This window comes from Calonectris borealis, chromosome 5, assembly GCF_964195595.1.
Source record: "Calonectris borealis chromosome 5, bCalBor7.hap1.2, whole genome shotgun sequence".
Classification (NCBI taxonomy): domain Eukaryota; kingdom Metazoa; phylum Chordata; class Aves; order Procellariiformes; family Procellariidae; genus Calonectris; species Calonectris borealis.
Window position 1 is genome coordinate 6,276,558 of NC_134316.1, and position 24,859 is coordinate 6,301,416.

At 37.2% G+C, this 24,859-nt stretch overlaps 1 protein-coding gene across 13 annotated transcripts in view; it reads left to right on the forward strand.

The window, feature by feature from the left end:
* The window catches only part of KIAA0586 (KIAA0586 ortholog), a 73,354-nt gene that overhangs the window by 22,923 nt on the left and 25,572 nt on the right, over nt 1–24,859 (forward strand). For 8 of the 13 annotated variants that reach the window (XM_075150832.1, XM_075150835.1, XM_075150837.1 and 5 more), the window contains 12 exons: nt 811–918; nt 2,154–2,234; nt 7,912–8,108; nt 8,312–8,430; nt 9,012–9,196; nt 11,721–11,880; nt 12,467–12,692; nt 13,234–13,481; nt 13,969–14,045; nt 15,324–15,458; nt 17,107–17,287; nt 20,403–20,542. In XM_075150832.1, coding sequence (XP_075006933.1) covers nt 811–918; nt 2,154–2,234; nt 7,912–8,108; nt 8,312–8,430; nt 9,012–9,196; nt 11,721–11,880; nt 12,467–12,692; nt 13,234–13,481; nt 13,969–14,045; nt 15,324–15,458; nt 17,107–17,287; nt 20,403–20,542 — 1,857 coding nt within the window. Of the gene's footprint in view, nt 1–810; nt 919–2,153; nt 2,235–7,911; nt 8,109–8,311; nt 8,431–9,011; nt 9,197–11,720; nt 11,881–12,466; nt 12,693–13,233; nt 13,482–13,968; nt 14,046–15,323; nt 15,459–17,106; nt 17,288–20,402; nt 20,543–24,859 lie in introns of those variants that run through there. The other 5 variants (XM_075150831.1, XM_075150840.1, XM_075150828.1 and 2 more) reach the window with 2 other exon arrangements.

Sequence of the window (24,859 nt, forward strand, 5' to 3'; positions counted from 1 at the left end):
GGTTGTGGGTTTTTTTGTTGTTTTTGTTTTAATTTTTTACATGAGTCTGTTGTAAGAAACCTTAACTTCCTTGACATTTGTTCATTATTTTGGATTCAAATTGTTGGGAATATACACACTCCTACACACACCTTTCAGGTACAAATGATTCATGGAACTCAAAGTTAAATACAGGTAGAGTAGTATGTGGTTTGTTCCCTTGCTGTATCACTGTATTCCACCCACATGCATTTTGCTGTTATTTCACCCAGTTCTTAAATGTTTAAGGTGATTTCCTCCCCCGTCTTCCCCCCCCAAAGAATTAAGCAAGCATTTAAATCTTTGTTCTTAAAAAACCACAACATATTTTGATGCTGTAATGGACATGCCTTTATTACAAACCATACTGTAATACAATTATCCCTTTATTTTACTATACCAGATGTATAACAATGTGAAGCCAATAACCAGCGTACACAGTGGCTTGTAGGCCAACACAGTGTAAACGAATTGCAAGTCAAACACACATCTGCTATATAACGTTATAGGTATACTCACATTTTGTCACATGCAAGACAAAGTATGAGGGAGTTAGAGAACAGGAGAAATCAGGTACTGCAAGAAATGAGGTGAATATTTCTGGGGTTAGTTTTTGTATGTCAGAGTATTTTGTTTTTCAGAACAAAGTTATTATCAGATACAGGTATGAGAAAAGGAGGTCACTGAAGTTTCGTGGCTCAGTAGCAAGCGGAAGAGAGAATCTAAAAAGTTCAACAATAGTAGCCAAGCTAATACATAGATTTTTCAGATTGGTGCTTTTTTCTGTCCTAGGTGTTACCAAATGTAGATATTGACAGTGTTTCGAGTGACAATATGAGTGTAAACCACGTTCTTCCAGGCTCTGAACCTGCACTTCCTTCTGTCAATGCTGTAATACAGGTATTGATCGGTCTAAATGTCTGTGAATTCAAATTTGTTAAAAAAGAAAATATGTTCAATTACTACAAAGTTATCTCATCGTCTTGTTTTAGTTAGAGAAATTAGACAGTTCCAGGAAAAATGGAGTAATTACTCTGAAGAATTTATAATATGAGATATTTGTTTAAGAAAATGAAAAATTGCAGCAAGACTGTTCTTCCAAGATTAAATAATCACCATAGCAAAACTTTAAGAAAAACAGCGTTTCTCTGTCCTGTTAAGAGTTGTAATCCCTTATTGGCCCATGTCTGTCTTATTTATACTGGCTTCAGTGTTCTGGCATGAAGACTGAGGATGTTGTTCATTCCTCCGTCTGCTTCTTGGCTGGATTTGAGTGGTTAGTGGCATGTATGTGTAGCCCGTTCACTGGTAGCCTGTTGTGTGTGGAGCTGGCGGGTCTACTCTATTCTCTTTCCATATAACTTTTCAGAGGTGTTTTTAATCTAATCTAAGCAATAATGAAGGTTTTTGTGCAACTAAAAGGTTAACTGCTGCATGCTGAATGATAAGGTTGTAAACTAGGGCACATGTTTACAGGATAGCATATTGTTTCTTCAATATAGTGGACTTCTGTCTTGTGCATTGCACAGACTGGACAGTGTGAAGACACAGTGATGCAGTGATTATTTTTGTATAGTTATTGTACCTTCTATTTTCCCTGTGTGTTAGCTGCTATTCTGACTTAAAGATTTAGGTCCTCCAGAGTCCTGTGGTCAAGGTATTCACTGAATAAGACAGAGACCGTAGGCTAAAATAGTGTTTATTATTTAAAAATTATATTATTAAATAACACTGTAGAAATCACACATAAGTAAATTGCTTAAGACACTTCTAGAATCTTGTGTGATATGTTTTATAATATTTTGTCTTATTGTTTTTTTTAATAAGAGCTGACACTATCCCAGCCAAAACCAGCACACAGGTATTACCCTGGAACTTTTGATGTTGCGATATTCCATTAGATTTGGTAACAGAAGGTTTTAGTTGTCAGCATACAAGAAAAAGTTCTAATAATCTCTCTTTATGCTATGCAAATAATTCCTCCTAACTTTTCAGGTGGGTAAAGCATTTTTTCTGGATTCAGGCTATTGACAGTGAGTGGTGATTTAATTGCATTCTTGTCATGAAGTTTTTCTGTTAATGCATTTTTTCCCCCCGATATGGAATACCTAACAATTTCAATCTGTCTTTATAAGACTCCAGAAGATATACATAGTGAGGAGGAAGACACAAAGTTTCCGGGAACTAATTTCATTGACGTTACTGATGTCATGCAGGTAATTTTATTGCAAAGGTGTCCTTTCCTTTTAAATATTTTTATATTTGTTTTACATTATTCTGTCATCACTGAAAACACAATGTAGAAAATCTTTAATGCTTTACTAGCAACTTTAAAAATACACATTGTGAGCAACACTGAACTGTTTACTGTTTACTGTTCAGTACTGTCAGTGCTATAAACAATACTAGAAATTACTAAGTAGTTAGTAAGTAAAGCACCTTTGAAGAATTACAATAAAAAACTAAAATTAGCTTTTATTTGGATGTGTTAGAATCCCCTAGAAATAAAAGTAGTCCTCTAAAATCAGAGGTGATCATAGCACTTAGATTTCCCAATTTCAAACTCTAAATGTAATGCATATATAAGATGCTTTTACAGATTTTAAGTAAGGTGACCTATATTTTAAAATGTGAAAGTATTTTCTGAGGGTTGACTTTTAGAAAATTTCGGTATAGAGCAATTTGCGTATGCTTTTGAGGTCCTAAAATGCTTTAGCATCTCATTTCAGTCAAACATTATGTAATTTAAAAAAAAAAAAAGACAAGCAGTGTATGTGAGTATGTATGTACAACATGTTCTACTCATCTCATGGATCCATTAAGAGATTACAAAATTTTTATTTTGCTGGATGCCTTGTTAGTGTGTCTGTGCACATTTAACAACATTGTTGTTTCTGGATTATAACATGCGTTTATTTGAGATACTCTTACAGTTTAATTTTTTTAGGTAGCAAGTCCTTTTTTTAGTTAGCTGACCTCTTGTCAGTCAGAGCGGGGGCTGACAAATGCTCAAGGTTGGTGAACCAGCCTGTATGTCACTTCTCCAGATTAAGAGCAGAAGCAGAACTCAATGGTAGCTGGGAAAGGTTGCCTCTGAAGAAGGCAAGATGCTGCCACCCAGCTGTTGTGGAGTATCTTGCCTCTGCGGAAGATGGCAGCTTCCACCTCCTCCTGCATTTAGGACTCAGTAAAGACCAGGAGCTTGAAATTGCTGCTGCTGGCTCGTATTTCTCTGGAAGCGCTTTTTCCTCAAGCTTCTTTCCAGTGAGCTAGACTTGCTGTGTGCATATCAAAATCTACCCAAAAATGTATTCTTTTTACCTGTTCTGTGTGCTCCTGATCCCAGGATTAGAGTGTACGTCAAATGTTAACTCTATAGCTTACAGGTCAGTATGGTAGATTTATTTTTAAAATGAATTCATCATTTAACATTATCAGTTAGTTAAAATAGTCCTAAAGGGGTGGTTTACCTATCAAAAGTGGGGAAATGCTGTATTCATTTTTAGTTTCAAAATTACCTTATGTTATTGGAGGGGAGGAGTTAAATCTGTTTGGACAACTTACTTCTTGCACAAAAAGGCTTTATATTATAAAAATAAATAGGAAGGCTATTTAAGAAATCAGTTTATGAACTAACAAAAAAATGCTGCAATGTTAAATTTTTTAGATGTGAATAATAGTTATTCATCTTTTCTTTTTTCATTTTTCTCCTGGATTGCTTTTATCTTTTATTTTTAGCTATGAATATATTTTAACCACAATACCAAAAAATGTTTTAAGTGAAACATATGTTTGGCGTATGACCACACAGACAATGTTCTTAAAAATGTGCAAGGCAAACACAATGTGGAAGCATAAAATCAACCTCTGGAGTGGCAGGGGTATTTAAGACATGAAAAGAAAGCAAAGTTCTTGTTATAAAAGAAGCTTCAGATTCATGAAAAAATGTGCATAAAATGCTGTATAGGAAAATAGCTGTTTGGTGTCTTCCCCCCATACCCTTCTATTATGAAAACCTAATTCTGTTAGAACTGAAGAGGATAAGTATTTGTGTGAAATATCCTTTTTTTTTCTTTTTCTTTTTTTTTTTCTGTTTTTTTCTTCCCTGGTGGATATTGCAAAAAGGCCTCAGGACTTGAGAAAAGGTATTTCCTTTTCCTAGGATTTGTTTTACCTTTTCTGCTAGAAGCTACTTATTTAAGAGATAACTTAGGAGTTGAAATGCTAGTTGTTAGCATTAATAGCCTAATAGAGGCAAGGCTGCCGTAGCTGCCAGTAGTGAGGCCGAGCACGTATTGCCAATAGGCGCACACACACACAGAGACACACACACACACACGTATGCAATACGCATATACATACATGTACACAAGTGGCTGCACAGATCAGCACTCCAACAGCACCAACGTGCTGATCCTGTTCCCCTCTCTGGCACTTCAGGATGGAGGTCTGGGATATACGTTTGTGTGTATGTACATATATATATGCCTGTGTGTATACATGTATGTACCCAGGCATACACACACGCAGTGTGGATGCCTCCCGTATCTGGCGTTAGACACTCAGTCTACCCAGTAGCTGGCCCTGGGTCCTTGCCCTCCCCAGCTCTGGCACCTGGATGTGCGATCCCCTGAAAGCGCCTTGCTCAGGAAAATAGTTGGAAATGGCATTTATGAGGAGACCGGACAGACTGCGCTGATCAGGCACAGGGCAAGGCCAGGCAAGCATGCTGACCATCCCCTTATCCCTCTATTTTCTCACACCTGTACCTCTCCAAACCACCTTGGTCCTTCCCCTTCCACACCTCTGATTCCTCCCTGTAAACACCACATAAAAAGTGTTGTACCGTCCCAAAATACTCTTCCCTGCATGCCATAATAAGTCATCGTGTCATCACTTCATCCAAATGCACCTGCCCAACCTCAAGGAGGGTGCTATGGAGAGTCTTTCCATCATCTTGCTCATCTTGCTGGGTGTCACTCCTGGACGCTGGGGCTGAGCCCTCTCCTCTGATAGCCCTGGGAGTAGCTGGCTTGGGGTGCTCAGTTGTCACATTAGCTTATCTGGGTTCTCCCGCCTGTCGTCTCTCCTCTGTGCTCCTTTGGGTGAGTGGAGACAAACCTTTTATTACATAACCTAAGAATAATTTGTTTTAATGGTTTTGTGGACTAATGCAACGTGTCCCAACTTGTAAAACGCAAGCCCTGCCACAGGAAGAGGTGATGTGCCTTGTTCTCCCATTGCAACCGTGCTGTCTAGTGTTTAAAGACCCAGAGCTCCATCTTCCAAAATAGTTGAATTAGGTGCTGTTGTTTCAGAATAAGAAAATTCACATGTGGAATAAAGCAGAAAAAGCTGTTATAGCAGCCACATCCTGCAGTACCTTTAGCAAACTTACTAGGATTTAAGACTAGAGACACTTTTTGCTCTCTTTGAATATGCCCTAATTGCAAGGTGAGGACTTGTTTCTCAGAATTTTTCCTTCCATTTTGAATACCAAAAAATATATAACCTGCAGAGATCAGAGTTAATGTATTTTCCTCAACCCTGGTTTCCTGTCGATGCTCTTTGGGGCAGTGATTTTTTTTACATGTATAACTCTTCAGACAAAAGATCACAGGTGGCACCTGCAATGCAGCCTGACCTTGCTTGTGAAAATTGCTTTAGAAATCTGTCAAGGAGAAATCCATGGCTAAGTTTTGGATGGCTTTAATAAAAGACTATGCACATACATGTTTGGTAATGGAACAAAATTAATCTATACCACCTAATCATTTCAAACATGTTTTTAATTGTCTGGATATAATTTGGGAAATAGAATTTTGGCTTGATATTTTATAATAAAGTACAGTGATTAATATTCCAATCATATCTGAAAGACTTTCTAATTTATGCTGTATTTTGGTTGGGAGTCATGATAGATATTTTCAAAAGTCTCCAGGGAGGTAAAATGCAGAATTGAGTGCAGATTATTCAGGATTGGTCTACAAGGTGGTATATGTGCAAGTTCAATCTGTATAATTAAATACTGACTATTATATTATTTTTTTATTTCTGCAGAGATAATATATCACCCCCAAATGAATAGAATATTCTTTTGGATTTGTGCACTATTAAATATAAAATAATTTTGCACATAGTTTAGAAATGCAGGAGAACTGCAGAAGTTTGTCAGAAGTTACTAAATATATGTAAGATTTATTGTAAAATTGGTTTATTTAATCCAGATGTTTGTATTTTGCATACTTTGAGAAAAGATTATATTAAATAGGCAACATCAAAGAAAATGTATGGAGTAATGCAGTCAGAAGAAAATGCATAATGAAACACTGGACAAAGACGTCTTTACATTTGCTGTCAGAATGAATTATGGTTATGAATACATATATACTAACAGAATGAACTGCTTATCAGCTTGCAAGGCATCCAGTGCCATTCTGAGTTTAACTTCACAGTCTTGTTTCTATGCCTAGAATGGTTTAGAGACCTTTGTTTGTCACCCAAATATACATATTCTGTTTTGCCTGCTTTGTAAGTTACAGCTTTTCTTTGAAGAATTGTTACTATTTAAAGATCCAGAAAGCTCCTGCTCCCCAATAGCTATTTGTTGTAATACCCGTCATGGACCTATCTGACTTTTCAGTTTTAAAGTATATTAAGGTAGAGAAGTATTAATGCTGGGTTGGGGAAGGAGACAGGAAAATGTTACTATCTTTTTTTTTTTCCTTCTCTGTTCTTTCTGTTTTTAGTGATTTGTTCTTTTATTCATAGAAAATATATAGTGGTTTTTTTTATTTTGTGGGTTAAAAGTAAATTTATTTTCTACAAGGGAAATGAAGACTTTTTTCTCCTTTCACTGTGTTGGAGATTAATCTTAGTAAATGTAGATTTACAGTGAGCTCTTTTATGCAATATCACATACTTCTCACTGGTAATTTAGGGCTCAGCTCTTCATCTCTTTCTGGCATGCCAAATTTCCTTCTTAGAGAATCATATTACTATTGGAGACATTTGTTTTTAACATTATGAGTGAAGGATGCAGGTTCTCATCCATCAGAAGACATTTCTAAAGTGTTACATTACAATATGATGGGTTGGTGACTGCTTTTTGGGACTCAATGCTGTGTATGTGCTCAGGGGGGCAAGGGAGGGTGGTATCTTTGGAAACAGTCAAACATTATAACGCACACTGAGTAACTTTCATAACTTTTAGAAATAGCACATTAAGGTTAAATTCAAAGTGTCTGTGAAGATATTGTGAATTGATTACCCAGAAATACCTTTTAACTTTCAGCAGCTGAGGTTAGTGAAAGTATAAGCATACATGTAACATATGTGTAAACTATTCATGTCTAGTCTTCAGTGCTGGCAACTTTATTAGAGTTTTGACTGACTGCATGCTCATTAACTTTAGGGAATATGTCTTTTCAGACAGGAGACTTTAAAGTAAAAGTTTAATTTCTAAAATAAAAGCAAACAAAAACCAAACAAAAAAACCTAACCCAACAAGTGACTGTAGAAAGTTTCCTAAACTGTTTTGTTTAAAGGAGGAGCATTTCTGCAGTATATATTAAAGAAACCTGACTTACATCACAAGTAAATTTCTCAAGGATTAGCATTACCATTGGCTCCCTGCCCTGTGCAGCACAGGCAGGAAATATGAGCCAAATCATGTTTTACTTAGCAGTTCCTAATGCCTTATAAGTATACAGATTTATGATTTGCTAAGTTTAGAACTGTATCAATTAACTACAACATACTAAGAAGGGAGAATGTGGTTTGTGTGCTGTGACGCATCTACAAGTGTTTCTCAAAGGAAAAAATCTGACAGTTACCTCGATGACATTACCTTCCAAAAACGCACCACAACTTAATTTACTACTTACTTATTAGGATCAGGAAGAGGAGAAAGATGAAATTCCAGAATTCTTTGAGCCTCTTCTGGAGCTTAATGGAGAGTTTAAAGTTGCCTCACCAAAATACAACGGTCCTTTGTTTCCGCCAGTGGCTTCTGCTCCTCAGCAGTCTTCTGATGTTTTGGATGAACTGATTCAAAGGAGAGAAACTATAGAAAACAGGTTGATAAATTGGTGAGTTGCAATATGACAAAGTGGCGAGAAAATATATATGGAAGAAGGAATGATTCCATAATAATAGCTTCCCTTTCTTCTCCTCCCCTCCCTTCCCTTCTCTCTCCTTTGAGCTGCCTTGCATTTTATGTCAAGAATGCTCTTTTGTGTACTCTTAGGTGTCTTGTTGTTTGCTGATATTTAAACCGGTTTTATTCTCCTAGGGTGGAACAAGAAATAATGGCAAAAATTATCAGTGGGATGTACCCAATTCAGGAAGAAACAGTGCACAGTGTTAGCACCTCAGGGAGTGAAGACAGTGAGACTGTAACCTCTGACATTGGTAAGTAGGAGTTATTGTTCTCAGCAGATAGATTATCTCAATTCTTGGCTAATTTTAACAAGCTGTGTAAGTAGCTGTTGCCTGAGCCTAAGAGTGAATAATGCTGAACCAGTGAAACTGTAAAAAGCACAAGTGCATGCTTTAATTTATGTTGAGACAGAGCAAGCGTTATAAGGCCATGGAAATAAATTATCTAAAAAAAGAAAAAGAACACATAAAACATACCACTCTACAAATCAACTTCTGTTATTGGCCATCTAAATCAGATTTGGCATTTTGCTAAGCCTGTAATGTTTGTTTGCCTTTCTTTTGTTAATTGTCAAAAATTACCTCCCTTGTAAATGTGTGAGAATGGGAGACAAATGCATTTCTTCTGTGATGTCACTGCCCTTCACTGCTGTCTTCTTTTATGATTCTGAATTGCTTCACTACTGTTGTTTCTTTATTTGTAAAATAAAAAAATCACTTTTTGCAAAGAAATGTTTAAAAGTTCATGGAGAATAAAATGAGTGGCTGCAGTACAGTACATGCGTTTTAAGAAGTGAGACCTGGATGCGTGCTTTATGTTTCTTCATTTTCAGTTGAAGTTGCAGGTGGTGGAGGATTTCAACTCTTTATCAATGCTGGCGTGCCTGTGGACTCGGAAATGATAAGTCATTTTGTAAATGAAGCTCTCAGTGAGACAATTGCGACCGTGCTGGGTAACAAGCAGGCTCAGGAAGCAGTTCCTGCTACAAATGTTCTTCCAAGTACAACGATTATGATGGTAAGCATCTGTTTGATGTAAGCTTTCCTACTGAAGTTCTAAGGAATAATTTCTTGTGGTGGCATGATGGTTCAACTATGTGCAAGACAAAGATGACAGAAGAAGCCTGATGAACTGAATGTGCATGATTTGCATTTTTTGATTGTTCCTTATTATACTGCAGCAAGCCACAAGATTAAACCTGTTTCACTTAAAAAATATTCAAAAAGAAAAAAAAATTAATTCCTTTGTGCTGCATGCAACATACTATATTTATTTATTTACTTTAAGGCTGAGCACAAAACTGATTTCTAAGGGAAAGACTTGATACTTAATTTCATGTTGTCAAAAGATAGCTCGTGTTATTTTCAACAAAAATAGCTATGCTACTTTCTTGTGAATAAATGAAATACGAAGAAACTAATTTCTTCATATAAGAAGAAATACAAACTGAAAGCAATATTATTTTTTGTCTTGTGGGCTTGCAGCCATTCTTTAATATCTGTAAAAATTACTATTAATTCTTTCTAAGTTTTGACTTCAGTAGTTTTCAGTAAATGCTTAAATGATTAGTAGAGCTTCCTGTAATACAGGATAATTTTCTCTGTGCGCTTTGATAATCAAATGACAGCTGGCTCTTTTTTTGATAACAACATGGCTGTGCTACCATCTGGTGTTGTATAATGTCTTTAGGATGACTGTGGAAATGGCTGTGCTTAGAAATCTAACTATACAAAGCTTTGTTGAACGTGAGATCAATTATTCTATTTTGCTACAGTGCATATAGACTGAAATACCAGCTAGTGCCAGCTATAAGTGACCAACTGATTATTCTATAGTCAAAAGTAGTCATTTCACTGCTGTAGGCTTAAATACAGCCATCCTGCATCTAAAGAGCTCTTCCCCACTCCATTACAGATTAAGGAGGGTATGACTGTTCTTTGTAGCTTCTGATACTTAGAAACTTTGTTCTTCTGATACTTAGAAACCTCTTCTAATAACCATTCTACATTTACTAATGGCCCTCTTAAGCCTTCTTGTTTCTGTACCAACTTAAACTGAAATGTGCTTACGCTGAAATGGTTGTTTTCTCCTTACTATATATATTCATCTACGCACTTCTAGAGATTAGTTTTGTCCTTTTCGGCCTTTGTTTGATTAGGCTAAATAAAGCAATCATCTGTACGCATACCATTTTTCGACTCTTACTGATGGGCAGTGCTTTTATGTTTTCCAATTTAGATTGGTCTTGGCCACAGCTAACGCTAATGCTAATACACATTTTTAATAATAATGTAGTATATAAATGAGGTTTCCTCAGTGACTTGTGCTATAGTAGTGATACTCTCCAGCCTTTATTGGAATCTCAGGTAGCTAACTGTTTTTTTTAAAGTCTTTCCACATTTGTGGCTAATAGTTATCCTTTAGATAACTTGTACATTCATTTTTTTTCTTCCCCTTTTTCCTTTTCTGCTCAGCTTATAGCAGAAGTTCTTGAATATGTAGTTTATGCGTTCTTGATCTACCCCTTCTTACCGTGAAGTTTCCTATCTAGAACTTCATCTGCCCATGTTCCATGTTCTTTGGTGTTCATGGTGTCACACAGTTGTATGTGAACTGCCAAATGTGTTAGGGTGTTCCACTTCCCCTAAGAGCTGTTAATAAAAATCATCAGTCTGAGGATTTATTCTTCAGAAACTGCCTGGAAGCCTTCCTTTAGACCCATTATCTTGTTTTCTTTGTAAGTGTCAGAGAACAGGGCTGAAAAACACCTGGAAAGGTCCATCATATTCCTCTGTAGCAGGCTGAATGACAACCATCATACTTGCCTGTCAGATTTATCTCCATCACTGTCAGTTTTTAAGGAACATCACAATTGTGTGCTTATTTTAGTGCTTTAGTGTCTAGGTGATTGCTTTGTAATCTTCCTTTTCACTGATGCTCTTACCATAAAATTATCATACTGACTCAATTTTATCCATGTCACGAACTATTTTCTTGCTTAACATTGTATCAAACGCTTTATTAAAATTCATATAATCATTTAATTCATATTTAGACTGGACATTAGGAAGCATTTCTTTACCAAGAGGGTGGTCAAAGACTGGAACAGGCTTCCTAGAGAGGTGGTTGATGTCCCAAGCCTGTCAGTGTTTAAGAGGCATTTGGACAATGCCGTTAACAACGTGCTTTAACTTTTGGTCAGTCCTGAATTGGTCAAGCAGTTGAACTAAATGATCATTGTAGGTCCCTTCCAACTGAATAGTCTATTCTATTCTATACATAATGATTTCCAAATGTAATCATTCTAATGCATAATTTACTGTTTTTTTAATTTATTTTGTCCAGGCATACTATTTAGCCTGGTGCAACTTGACATTTAGATGGAGGCGTTAGATCCATGAAGCATGTATCTAAGCAACAACTGTTACTGTTTTGTGATAACCTGCCTTTCTCTCTCTTCCTCAGCTAACTCTGAGGATACTTGGAAGTTAGGAATTTTGCATTGAGATAATAACTGTGGTTACAATTTTTTTTCCCTCAGGAGTCTCTTGTGCCTACTCCATTGCCAACACCCCAGGCCACACCACCACAAACACCACCTTCAGAAAAAGAATTGCCTCCAGTCAAAACTCCAGAGTCTTCTCTGTCTCTTACAGAAATGAGTGGGGATGTTCGCGAACATGAAAAAATTAAAGAAACAGGTAGTGAAAATAATAATTGAAGTTTAGAAGTAGCAAATATGCTTTAATCTACTGCCTTTAATTTTCTTCTTCAAAGACACGTTATCTCTCGGGATAAATATTCTTGAGGCTATAATTCAAGTGGGAACTCATGTAGTACAAAAATTATGGGCTAATTCATATGAAAAGCAAACATCTTCTATTTGGTAACAGTTCTATTTTCAAACTTAATGCACGTTTTTATGGTCTGTGTGATTTCTACCCCTCCCAGCCCCCCCCACTTTTTTACATCAGAAAAATACCTCTTTTGCACCTTCCTGTGTTTCTAATGTTAATTAAACCAAATTCACACTCTCTAAGTAAAGCACCTTAGTTTTTAAAATGCAAAGCAGTCTCCCTTATTAAAGGAAATAAGCAATTGAGGTTTTATTCTAGCTCCTTCAGATGCCAACACTGTACTTAAAAGAAACTAGTCTTAATCTAGTCTTGTCTCCATAACTATCAAAAGGTGTAACAAACATTACAAGGGCTTAGTGGAACTGACTAACTCTCTGAGATTTACTTCCTGCTTTCCTTTCTGATCTGAAATTTGGCTTCACACACACAGGAGTTGAGATTCCAGCTGCCCCTAGTCGTGTCGGCACACCTGTGGTTACCCCTGTCAATACGCCTCCTAGAACAACCACACCAAGCCCTCCTGCCTCAGAAGGTGTCTCCGAAGCTGCAAAAATGGAAAGTCCAAAGCCTCCAAACCCGTGGGATGATGCAGAACTTCCTCTGGAAGAAGAGAAACTCAGTCCTTTAACTGAAGAACCATTCCGTCCCAAGGCTGTGTGAGTTGAACAGGCTGCATGGTTTTCTCATTTTTTAAAAAAAAATGAATAGATTATTTCTATATATATCTTCAAAAAGTCAGTAGAGAAATTATTAATGTGTATATCAGGAGGCATTGAGATAAGCCAGGATTCTTTTTTTTAATTGCTTGACTTATATTTTGGAGAAAAATGTGAAATCAGGACCTTTTTCAGAATGTATTGGTCCTTATTCATTGTCCTGTTGAACACTGTACTTAGTAAACTGGTATTGTTACACCTGCCAGTAATAAAGCTAGCAACAATGAAATATTGTATTATTAGCATTTTATTTTTTCTATTAGCTCTGTGGGAATACAGATGGTAATTTTTAGTTATAACCAGAAATTAATTAATAATGTTATTTAACCATGTTGATTCTTGGACTGTTCTGTAAAATGGTGTGCTCTTTCATTTGAAAAAATACTTGCAAATTAACTTCTTTTCAGTATTGATTTAAGACTTTAGCCTATATTGTTCAATGCATTTTGTTGTATTCACAGTGCATATTCTTACATTTTAGTGAGATGTCAGTGGCTAATGATGAGGAACCAGAGGCCTTGATTTTACCATCTCAGCAGCCGTCAGCGAGGCCCTTCGAATCGCTTCCTTGCAATCCACAGGTTCCCTCCCCTGTGCCTACAGTCAGTTCTGGGCAGTCCACGCAGGAAAGCAGCCTTACCCTCACAGAAACAGAAACAGAAACTGCAGACAGACCCATCTCAGAAGGGGAGGTACTCTTCAGCTATGGACAGGTGCTGGCTGCAAGAGGTAACTAACTAGACATATTTGTGGAAATGAGAATTTGGATTAATTTTTTTTTCTTTGTAAAATTCTCTTCCAGTCGACTGAAGTTACATTTCGTACATTTTGTGATAAAACTGCAAGCATTAACTTGGTCTCTAACTTTCAGCTCATCGTTTTGGATTTAAAAGATATCATTGCTCTTTTTCTTGTTTCTGAACAAAATGCTTCCGCTTACTAATGGAAAAAGATTAAATCTGCTCTTTTGTCCTGATATCGTTGGGACTGTCTTGCACACGTATCATGTGGTACGAAGTACTAAGTTTTTATTGAAAGCAAAGTATAAGAGCGATTTTCTTGGAAGCTGAAAATATGTCTTTATAATACACATCCAGTAGCAGGAATTTCCAACTTTACGAAAGCACTGTGTTGCAATTATTAAAGAATGTGGCCTTGGCTTTCTTTCATATAACTTGCATGGGTTTTAGTATTTGTAACTTAAAATATTTTTCAGCATTAGCAGAAGGAGGACTGTCTCTTCCAAACCTCGCCGAGAGCTTAACGAGTACTTTACGAGATGCCAATGAAATGGTAAGGAAATGTTTCACAAGGAAATGGAGTTAGTGTGATATTCTACCTTGAGCATGTTGATAAATTGGATGTGCTTTAAGCATTTTCACTTATAAATTTTTTAAATTTACGCTTTTAAACTGTACGCTTTCAAAGAATGTTAGAATTTCAGAGCTCCAAAGGAAAAAACCGCATTATACAAACTAATCTATATTAAAAAAAAGTTGAATGATTTATATACTTCTGTAGGTGAGAGATAGCTAATACGCATTTTCATCTTTTATTGTTTTTAGTTTTAAGACATCTTAAACAGAATAGAACATTGTTATGCTCTGAGCTGTTTCAGCTTTGAGCCATCTTTTAATTGCTTGTGTGCTTAAATTATTAAAGTAGGTTAGCTGAGGCTGGAGTTAGTTAAAGCTGCTTAAAACTTCAGTATAGTGTTTTATCTGAAGTCTACTTCAGTCCATTGTCCTGGAAGCCTCCCAAGTCAAGGTATTCTTCATTCTCTTTCTCTTTTAACAGTTTTCCTCAAATGCCTGGACTTTCCCTCTCTGACTTTGTGTAATGCCTCTTGGTAGGACATAGCTGTCATATAAATGATAGTATCAGGTAGAGTAATACTATGCTTAAACCAAACTGTTTTCTGTATGAAAGAATAAAAAAAAAAGATAGTTAAATTGTAATAGTATTGGTTGGAAGGGACCTCCAGAGGGATTTCTAAAATCTTCCTGGACTGCCTCCACAATGCTGTATGACTCTTCTGGAGGATGTATAGATAGTTGAAATCTGCCATGAGGATGAAGACTTGCAATCATCAGACCCCTGTTAATGTTTTGTAGAAAGCCTCCTCTTACTTTCTGTTGGTCAGGTGCTCTGAAGCAGACCATGCCCACAACATCCCCAGTGTTCCTTTCCCCTCTCATCCTGACTCAGACCACCTATGGTCTTTGCTGTGAGAGCAGCTCTGCAGCCAGATCATTGCTAGCAACCAGTATGTGTGAGGATTTAACTGTTTCCTTGAACTTTGGCGGCCTAAAGCACCTTGTTCTTCTCTAAGTGTTGCAGTCTTAGGTATCAAATAAAGACTGTGCATGTCAGTGGGTAAAAGGAGAAAGCAGTGTGCCGTCAGTTTGCTTATTTTTAAGTGCCTAGATTTTCATGACACAAGTTCTCAGTGTGGAAACTGTAACAACTTACTATAAAAGAAGAAAGCTTAATTGTGAACTAAAGTAAGAATGATTCAAGTTCCTACAAAAAACAGTTTTGGATCATGTGGATTTTGTTTCTTTGTTTTAGGATTATGATCCTCCCAGTGAAGGGCAAGTGGTGAGAAGACCGGATAAAGGCTATCACAGGGATCCTGTCCTGACTCTTTTAGCCAAATTAAATCAAGCACCTGTTTCTGCACAAGAAGGAATGTACGATTTGGAGGTAATTTACAGTCCTTTTCCTTCCAATACTTTTGAAGCACTTTTGAAGCGATACTTTCTTACTCAAAAGTAGGTAAGATATTTCAAGCTTATCCTTCCTGTTGGTTCATACACTTCATTCCCTGCTGGAAGTGATCCCGCTTCTGTTGGCTATGTTCTCGTGTAAAACTTTTTAAAAACACTGAAGGTGAAGTGTTGTTATAAACAAATTAGCTGTATGTAGCATCACACATACCTACTTTTCAAGGTGTGTATGTGGCTGTTCCAGTGTACCAGATTTTTCCTGTCATTTTAAACACCAGAGAAGTTTTCTGTCACTTCAGCAATATAGGTGGTATGTTTAGCAGTACAAGTTCACTGCACTTAACAGCCATATGAGTGTTTTAGGGAGACACGAATAATAACTCAGCAAATGTTTACATGCACTTTTGCACATGCTGTTGGTGCTGATCTTGGAACAAAACCTCAAAATACTCGTGTTCAGTTGGCAGAAAAAGCAGACTAACAGAAAAATATAACTATCTGCATCACAAAGGACAAGAGTAGTTTTTTGTCACACATCTAAGTATTTTCTGTGTGGAAAATAGTTGTTTGGACTGAGTATCTCTTCTAACTGACATAGCTGGAGGAATGTTTAAAGGAATTGAACTGTGAATACTGCAATATGGTTCATGAACACCTTTATTTATGGCAGGTCTTGCTTTTTGTGATTTTTATTGATGCATATGCAGTTTCTTCCTTCTGTCTTGGTCAGTTTAGTCTAAATAATTACTAACTTCACTCACCTCCTTAACTGTTCCTTTGTCTATCTTTATTTTACTTAATGAACTCTGGTGGATGGACTTAGTGAAAAGCTTTCTACAGTGTCAGCTCTGAGTCTAACTGTAATTGTAGTGACATTTTCTCATCAGCACTGCCAATTACAAATGCATCTATAATTTGCTTTTTCCCTTTCCCATAGTCACGGACTGCTCAGTCTGTCCATACAAGACACTAAGAAAATTTCCCCTCACCCCCGCCCAGATTCTGGCAAGGTGTGTGCAAGCATGCCTTCTCGTTTATAAGGGGAAGAATATTCTCCTAGATGTTACTAATATTGCCTTAGTATGACACTGTGCACACGTGTGTATGTGTATTCAACCTGTTCTCCTGCATAGAAGCGAGTTGTTTTTTCTCTGCAGCTTTGAAAGTCAGAATCCAGAGAACCACCCCTATTTTAAGTGCCATCCAAACCTACGTAAAAACCGAACTTTTTACCTGACGTGCTATACAACAGAGAGTCAATAGCTTTTAGATGCTTCCAATGTTGCAAGGTCAGGCAGTCAACAATGGCCGTATGTGTAACATTAAAGACTTCATGTGCTAAAAATATAACTTAGGTTCTGATCATGTTGCGATACCACTAACAAAATAAGTGATGTTCTTTGGCTGTAAGTAATTCTTTTCTGTCCAGTACTGATAAATGTAGATCTTGCTTTCAAATCCAGTTAGATGATACCTCTTCAGTTTCAGTTTTCTTTATTCAATGCTAGTAGTATAGACTTAAGTTTATGTATGCTGTAAGGGTTAATGTAATTAGATAAAAATGCCTGGTTTTGCAAGAAATACGTTGGAGTTTTTTGCTGTTCTAATGTTGTTGTTCTATGTAGGATTCCGATGATAGTGTTGGGGAGCTTAGTGAAGGTCAAAGACCGAGGCTGACCAGAGCAGCAGAGAGAATCCTAATGGGACATTCAGTTTATATGGGCCATCCAACTGCTCGGACTTCTGAGAACCGACCACACCAGGGTTTCCGTTCTCCATCGCCAGGGCAACTTGCCCAAATTGGAGGTACAATTAGACTGTTACTTCTTCTCTGTGATATTTATGTGGTTTCTGAGTTCTTTCTGTAACAGTATCTAAAATAATTTCAGACAGTATGTTCAAAATCCAATATTAAAAATTTACAGGCAATTGCTGCAATGAAATGATTAGCATCCCTATTCTGAGAACTGGATTTAATTCAAGCTGTGTCTTCACTTTTCTTTGTCTGTAATATTCTACAATCTGAACAAAAATCGTGCTAAGTACCCACTTGCCTATAGAAAAGTTGATTATAAGGGATGTATTTTATTCTTTTAAGTCAAATTCAGTTCTCAAAAACACTTAGTTTGACCATTCTTGAAGTTGGTTTCCACAGGACAGGTATTAACACCAGCAGTTCAAGCTACTTCTCTCTGTCCCCTTACACAGCACTCCTCATTGTTTTTATCACTCCGTCAAGGTGATACTGCAGTGTCTCATAATTGGTAATATCTTTTAGCTTCGTATATTCCTGTAACAATATGGAAATTCTTTTTTTCCCAATGGGTAGCTGAGGCGCACACATAATGGCTTGTACGAAGTAGTGCTGGAATATGTTGCTGTGGTAAAGCAGGGTAATTAATTCCTTTCTTTTCAGTTGGAACTAGTGCTGTAACCACTGGCCCATCCTTCCTCTTCCTTATCTTTTTATCCCAGTTTCTCTATTGTTATCTGAAAATGTACTTCTATACTTGCTTAATTAAACTGCTGCAAGCTCGTAGAAACTCTTAGTTTTGTTGAGTGTGGTTTTAAATATGAGTACACTGAACTGAAATAATTATTAAGCTGTTACAACACTAATGTGGTTGCACTGATTCATCAAAAGTTGTGTAAACTAAAGTGATCAAACAGCTGTTTTTCCTGTCCTTTTAATTTTCACATTTATGAATTTGACAAGAGAAGCATATCTCACATTATCAGCTCTTGACCAGTAGGAAGTGGATTGAAATTGAATGTGTTCAACATGTGGCAAAAATTATCTCAGAGAAATAAGAGTATTTGTTAATTTTGAACTGATTCACATTTGAACTGGTTATACAGAGAGTAAGCTTTTTAAGGTAGCTGTTCCCTAATGTTTTGGACCAGCTACACCACTGTCAGCCTTGAAAATACATTTTGGTACATTACACGTTATCAAACTTTTACTTGGAAGTAGTTTGTTGAATGTTGTTTGGAGGTTTGTTACGTTAGGCTTCCTGGCAAAGGACTAGGTAATGCTGTTATCCCTTTCTCCAAGTCACTTGTTGAACACTCTGTTGTTAGAGTACAGTCAGCATTAAGAACACTGTGATGTGGGAATAAATTAGTGATCTAGATCAATCTGCTCTAAGTCTCTGATAGTGCTCAGGACCATATAGAGAGTTAGAAGATGCAAATTAATGGGAGGACCTGTCTACTAGTGATATTTCTTTCTTACCCAGATAGTCCATAGCTGTATCTGGCATAACATGTTTGTATCTCCTCTCTATATATTTTTAAAATCTATTTAATTTCATTTAGGATGCCCTTTGTCTGTCCTGTAAACATCTAACACTTTTCAAAAACAGCTTCTGCATGTGATGGTAATCTAGAAGCAGTGTGTTTCTCTAGTAAATTTTTATATTCATCTCTCTAAATCTTCTAGTATTGTTTCTGTTGTAGTATTTTCTTAGGAGGCAAGGGACCTGAACATACTACCATAGGGGAATGCCCTGTGCTTTTACATAATCTGTAATAATCCCAGACTGAGTTTTGTTGCACTCTGATGATTTTTAATTTAGCTTTCCTCCCGCCCCACCTCTGAACACACAGCACAGTATTCATTGACATCGCTAAGGAAGCAACGTTGTATAACAGCTAGGATCTACTTTCCAGACAAGAGTGTGTTCATATCGGGGAGGAACACAAAATCTTTTTTTCCAAGTCCTTTTGATAGCGAAGTCAACACTGAATAGCAAGCAATCTGTTCTTGGGGGGAGGTGGAAGGAGGGAAGGAATGGTCTGTGATGGTTTCCACTTTTCTTCCAAATCTTTTGTATCCTTCCACTGGTATGTGAGGTGCATGTCCTTCAGTCTGTTGCAAGTCAGGACGAAGTGCTATTTCCTGATAGCCACAACAATTACAATGCAGGTCCATCATTTTATTTCAGAATTATTTTTAGGGATAAAATTAAATAATTGTTACACCAAGGGGTGTAAAAGTTCATGTATTTCAGGGTGTATATCTCTGTCCATATAACCTTGCAGTGGATACTCAATTTCTCTGTCAGAAAGAGTCACTCACGGATGTATCTGTAAGAATTCTGGGGATTGTATGTCTATGGGTATCTTCAGTGACCAGTTTTTATTTGTGTTATGGAAACATGATGTGTTTGTAGGATGGAGAAGGTATTGCTTATGTGGGTATGTAACAGCACCTTGATGATCAGTCTTTCATTTATAAATCCTTGTTTTCAGTGCTTAAAGTCATGGATATAAAAACCAACATGCAAATGAAATGTGGCACATGTAGTCTTAAAATGAACAATAATTACAGTTAATTAAGCAATAATTATAGTTAATTAGGCTTAAAATTCATTCTTTGGCTCTATGATAGCAGAAGGCTAAAGTTAGTTCATGAGCTGTCTACATTTTTCATAAAGATGCTTTACACACTTGCAGGCTGCAAAAGCATGATAAATGCTGGATTATATAGCAAATTATCCCCTTAAAAAAGGCTATATACAGCTTTCCTTTCATTCACACAACAGTGAAACATTTTGATGAAGAAGTCTTTCCAATCTCTTTCCAATACGTGTGATAAAACTCATTAAGCATATAATGGTATGATGAACTATACAGCTTTGAAGCTATCATAAATGCTTGGCATGTTAGAAATCTGCAAATGATAAAACTGATTTATTTTTTTCAATTTCCACAGACATGTATTTCTTATTTCTTTTTTCCCCACCAGAACAATTTAAGGGATATACAGTGAGCCATGTAAGGAGGAAATAGTTCTCTTTAACATTGCATGTGCCATTGTTGAATCTTGAAAGGCTCCACATCCTGCCACATGAGTTGACCCGGAGATTATTGCTCCAGCTCATCAAGGAATTTTTTTCTCTTTATTTTTCTCTCTCAGGAGAAATTCTTGGAGATGCAGATACAAGTCGTGGTCCAATGCTTATGGCCGAACTGGAATTGCAACCAGTTTCAAATCCTGTTCTGCAAGCAGCCCAACCAAGCTGCAGAGTGACATCTCTCTCAGAGGATCTGTCCCAGGTAAACTCAAAGGATCTTTTCTATGACTAGTCAGAAAGTGCAAACTGAAACTAGGAAAATAAATTTTCCTGTTCCGCTGTGGTCACTGACATCACAGAACTGGTGCGTTTAAAGTGACACATTCAGATGAGAAACTGAAGTCAAAAATCCATGTGTGTAATAAAAATGATTGTGTTTACTGTTACGGAATCCTTACAATATGCTTTCTGTTAGGCTTAGACCTTCTCTTTTACCTTTTCTGCACTTCCTCACAACTTCACTGGTCTCACAGGATCTAATACTATACATACTCAGCTCAGAGGCGGCCTTCCAATATTTTAGGGGCACAGTGCTTCAAATACAGAAGAATAACATGATGGATATATGGGAGAGGAAGCAACAAGAGAGGTTTGGCCTCACCAATTGTAACCCACTGATTCAGCATTTCAGGAACTTCAGTTGTCCTTATAGGGGCAGGATTGGAAAGGCGGTAATGTTGATGTACCACAGAATACTTGAAGGTAGAGGAAGATCCTATTGATCTCTGCTTGAAACCTATAGAGTTAATCCATTGCTACTTTATTAGTATGTGCTGTTACCTAGAGATGGTGGTTTACTCGCTAACTAAAGATAAATTCAAATAACGAGTGGCAAAAGCTAAAAATGAGGTGACAGATTGCTCTTTAATATGTTAAGCTTCACAGTGTGTTTGAAAGTAATAATATACTTGCCATGGTTGCTATGTTCCTGGATACATTCTGTCCTTCCCTGATGTTCTATATTAAAAATAACCTGAAGTATCTTACATTGACCTGTCTTTGGTTTTATGTTTTTGAGCCTTGATGTGTATCATGCCATTGGTGTCTGAACAGTTCTTAAAGCAATGTGTTGCATCTTCGAAGAGGATTTTAAATGTTATACCTCTTTCACTTTGAAATCACCGGAACATATTATTTCTTGGAATGATTGCTCACAGGCAAGACTGGATTCTGTTAAACCGCTGTGTCTGTTGGCGTGGATCTCATATCCTTGTTATCGTTTCACCAGCCAAAAGTAAAAGGGGCAGAGAGGGTAAAACATGTTTCCTTCTTTTAGCACCATTAGCTGTGATAGAGAACCTGGTGATACCTGCATCTCGTGCTCTGGAGAATTAGCTGATGGGATTAGGACTGATTTTTGTTTGCCTGGGTACAAACAAATGATAATGTACCGTGTGTAAGATTACCCATGTACATAGTTTTACCTATGCAAGAAATGTAAGGTGATCTGACATAGTGTCTTTCATAGAAAATACACAGATAGTTATATATTATGTTATCTTCAGAAACTTTTTCTTGCATCTGAACCCTTAGTGTGGGTTTTTTTGCCTGCTGGCATATAAAACTCACCCTCCCTCCAAACCAAACCCAAACCCCCGAACTTTGCCTGTGTGGTTTTGTTTGTTTTGGTTTTTCCCCCCCAAACAAAATGATCTCTTCCTGTACATGGGTGTTCCTGACATTAGGCTCTAAATCACTGTTTCTCATGGGCTAAATTTTTTGCTTTTCTATGACGTGACCATGCCTTTAAGCGATACCCTTGTACCCTGTAAACGTCTGTCCAGGATGTGGCAAAGCCATGCTCCATAAGATCCTCTACTAGATCTATACATCCTTCTCTGAAAAAAAAAAATCCCTGTACCAGATGATTTGAAAGCTTGTTTTGACAGCATCTATCTACCATGTAACAATGATGAACCTTTCCCCTAGTTTCAATTAGGGATGGCACCTGTATTCAGATCTACGGCAGGATCTGCTTTGTCACCTGCCTGTAGGAAACAGATTTTCTGGTAACATAATACCAGCTAAGAGAGCAAGAGATATTCAGGCTTTCAGAAATGATTCATTCTATGCAATGTTTAAGGCGATAATCACTTTAAACTTCTTAAAAGGTTTCCTCCCAAGTTAGTCACTGACTCTCACATCAGTTGTTTCACATCTTGTTTTTCATCTTTAGGCAGTGTTTGCCGTCATTGAAATGAAACCGTATCAGCTACATACAAAGCAAGAAGATGAATCTATTTAGGAGAAAAACTTGGCTTCTCATGATGTTTGCTGAGAAACCTGGGAAAATACAATGTATCTCAGATGGTGTCCAACTGGGCCTTGGGTTTGGTAGAGCTTTGTTCTGATTTAACTGGGAGCGATCCTCTTGGATGTTAGGGTTTGTTATGGCAGAGCTTGGGTGGTTTCTGTAATCTGTCTGAACAGGATCCTCGTTTCAGGGAGGTCGTGGGCAGTGATGTGGAGCTGCCATATACGTACCACTTGTTTGCTCTCTGGCACCGGTGTGTAGATCAGATTTTGACCAACAGGAAGAGCATTGTCCTTTCATGTAGGGCAGGAGCAAATGCCTTTTAGTCATGAAAAGTGAAGTCTGTGTGGTCACTCACTCCAAAGCAAATGGCTTAAGCCATACAGGAATTTCCTTGTCTACCCAAATTCTTTGGCTGCTCCTCCATTTCTGGCGTTGGATTTTTTTGAGATTTATATATGCTTTCAGCCACTGTTAGGCAGAATGCCAGGCTAAATGCATCCTTGGTTTGACCCCTTCTGTCCATTCCTGTGCAACGGTACAGGAATTGACTGTTATTTGTGGCCGCTTTGCCCTGTGCTCTTAGCTCTGAGAAGCAAGAGAATGACTAGGGGGAAGCTGGGCTCTTCCTATTCTAGATGAGTCATTTTGATCTTGGGAGGGACATGAACATTGAAGTCATATTTGTGTGGCTAAACATTTCAAAGATGGTAAATCTAAATCATTTGAAGTCTCAAATGCATTGTTAAAATCTTAGAAAATCAGTTAGTTGCAAAATATTTTCATAATGTTCTTATATAAGTATGAATGTTTTTATACAATCAACATTTTTTAAGTGGGATTGTCACTTTGGTATTCTCATTAGCTTTCATTTTTAGTATTTCAAAAGACATGTTTTTTTAATCTTCAGGAATGCATAATTGTAGGTTATTAATCTATGTGCTATCTCTCAACTTCTGTTTGCACTTCAGTTCAGTTTAAACTGGTTTTTGGTTTGTCTTATTAAAAATCCAAAACAAAATAAAAGAACATTTCAAATGGACTCATGAGTATACTGTTATGCTGCTTACATTTAATGTAAGCATTTCCATGAGACCTTCCTGCTTTCAGAAAATCATCTCAACTCTTTCTTATCTTGTCAGCTTTAAAGGATGGACAGAGTTGGTCAATATCGTGGTGTGTAGAGGTGTCCTAACTGGTCTATCCATGCACATAGTGCCTTGTGGAGATGCTAGCTTGATCTCAGGTGCATGTATATTCACTTTTGTCAGCTTATGCTCATCACTGTGCTGGTGAAGTTGTGTTGGTGCTTGTTAGAGATGACATGCTATCCACTTGTGTAGCCCCTCTATGCTTTGTTTACTGGGGTGTGTAAACAAGTCCATGCAGCCATTGAGGAAAAGACAGTGACTGAATGGCTTATCTTTTTGTTCCTCCTGATTTTTGCAACACTGGCCTAAGTGATGCCAGTACATGTTAAGTACAGGAGAAGCAGTATGATTACTGTTGAGATTCCTGTTATCGTAGGAGGCAGTTGTTAGCCGAAAGAAATGGGAAGCCCTGATTGCGTAGTTGGCAGCATGCTTATTGTTTGCCAGACATAACAATTTTCTTCTTTTCATCTATATTTTTGGCTCTTTGTTTCACTTGTGGCCTCTACAATAGCGGAGGGTTTCTCTTACAGAACTGAAGCATACTTTCCTTTTTTTCCTTTTTAGCTTTTGGGGAGCAAAATACCATTGGTACTTTGTCATCAGGTCTTCAAGAGAATACCTGTGCCATTGCTTCTCAGGGCATATAGTTTTCCCAGAAGTCATACAGCAATTCTGTCCGTAGGCTCCAAATGCTGTGTGATATGCAAACGTTTATGTTCTTTCTTGTGTTCCTCCTTCTTTTAGAATCTTCATTAAAAAAACTTATATTCACCTAATGGAATCAACACAATAATAATGAAATCAAATTTGTCTGTCTTAGAGAATGCGTAAGTCTTCTAGGACTTCATGACTTTTGCACTTCTCATGTTTCCTGTCTACATGTGGTGGAATGTCCTTGGGCCACAATTCCTGTTCCAGTTAACTCATAAGATAACAAGCGTACTTGACAAATATGATGTCTCCTTTTTTAACACGCAGAGCGTTTGTTGCTTCTAAGAAACTGTTTTCCTATAGGCGTTGTTGCAGACTTAGGTATTGGAGAGCATTTCAGCAAGAGCAGAAAAAGGTTTTAAAAACATGGTCAAGGAAATAAGTTTTATACTTGGCCTGG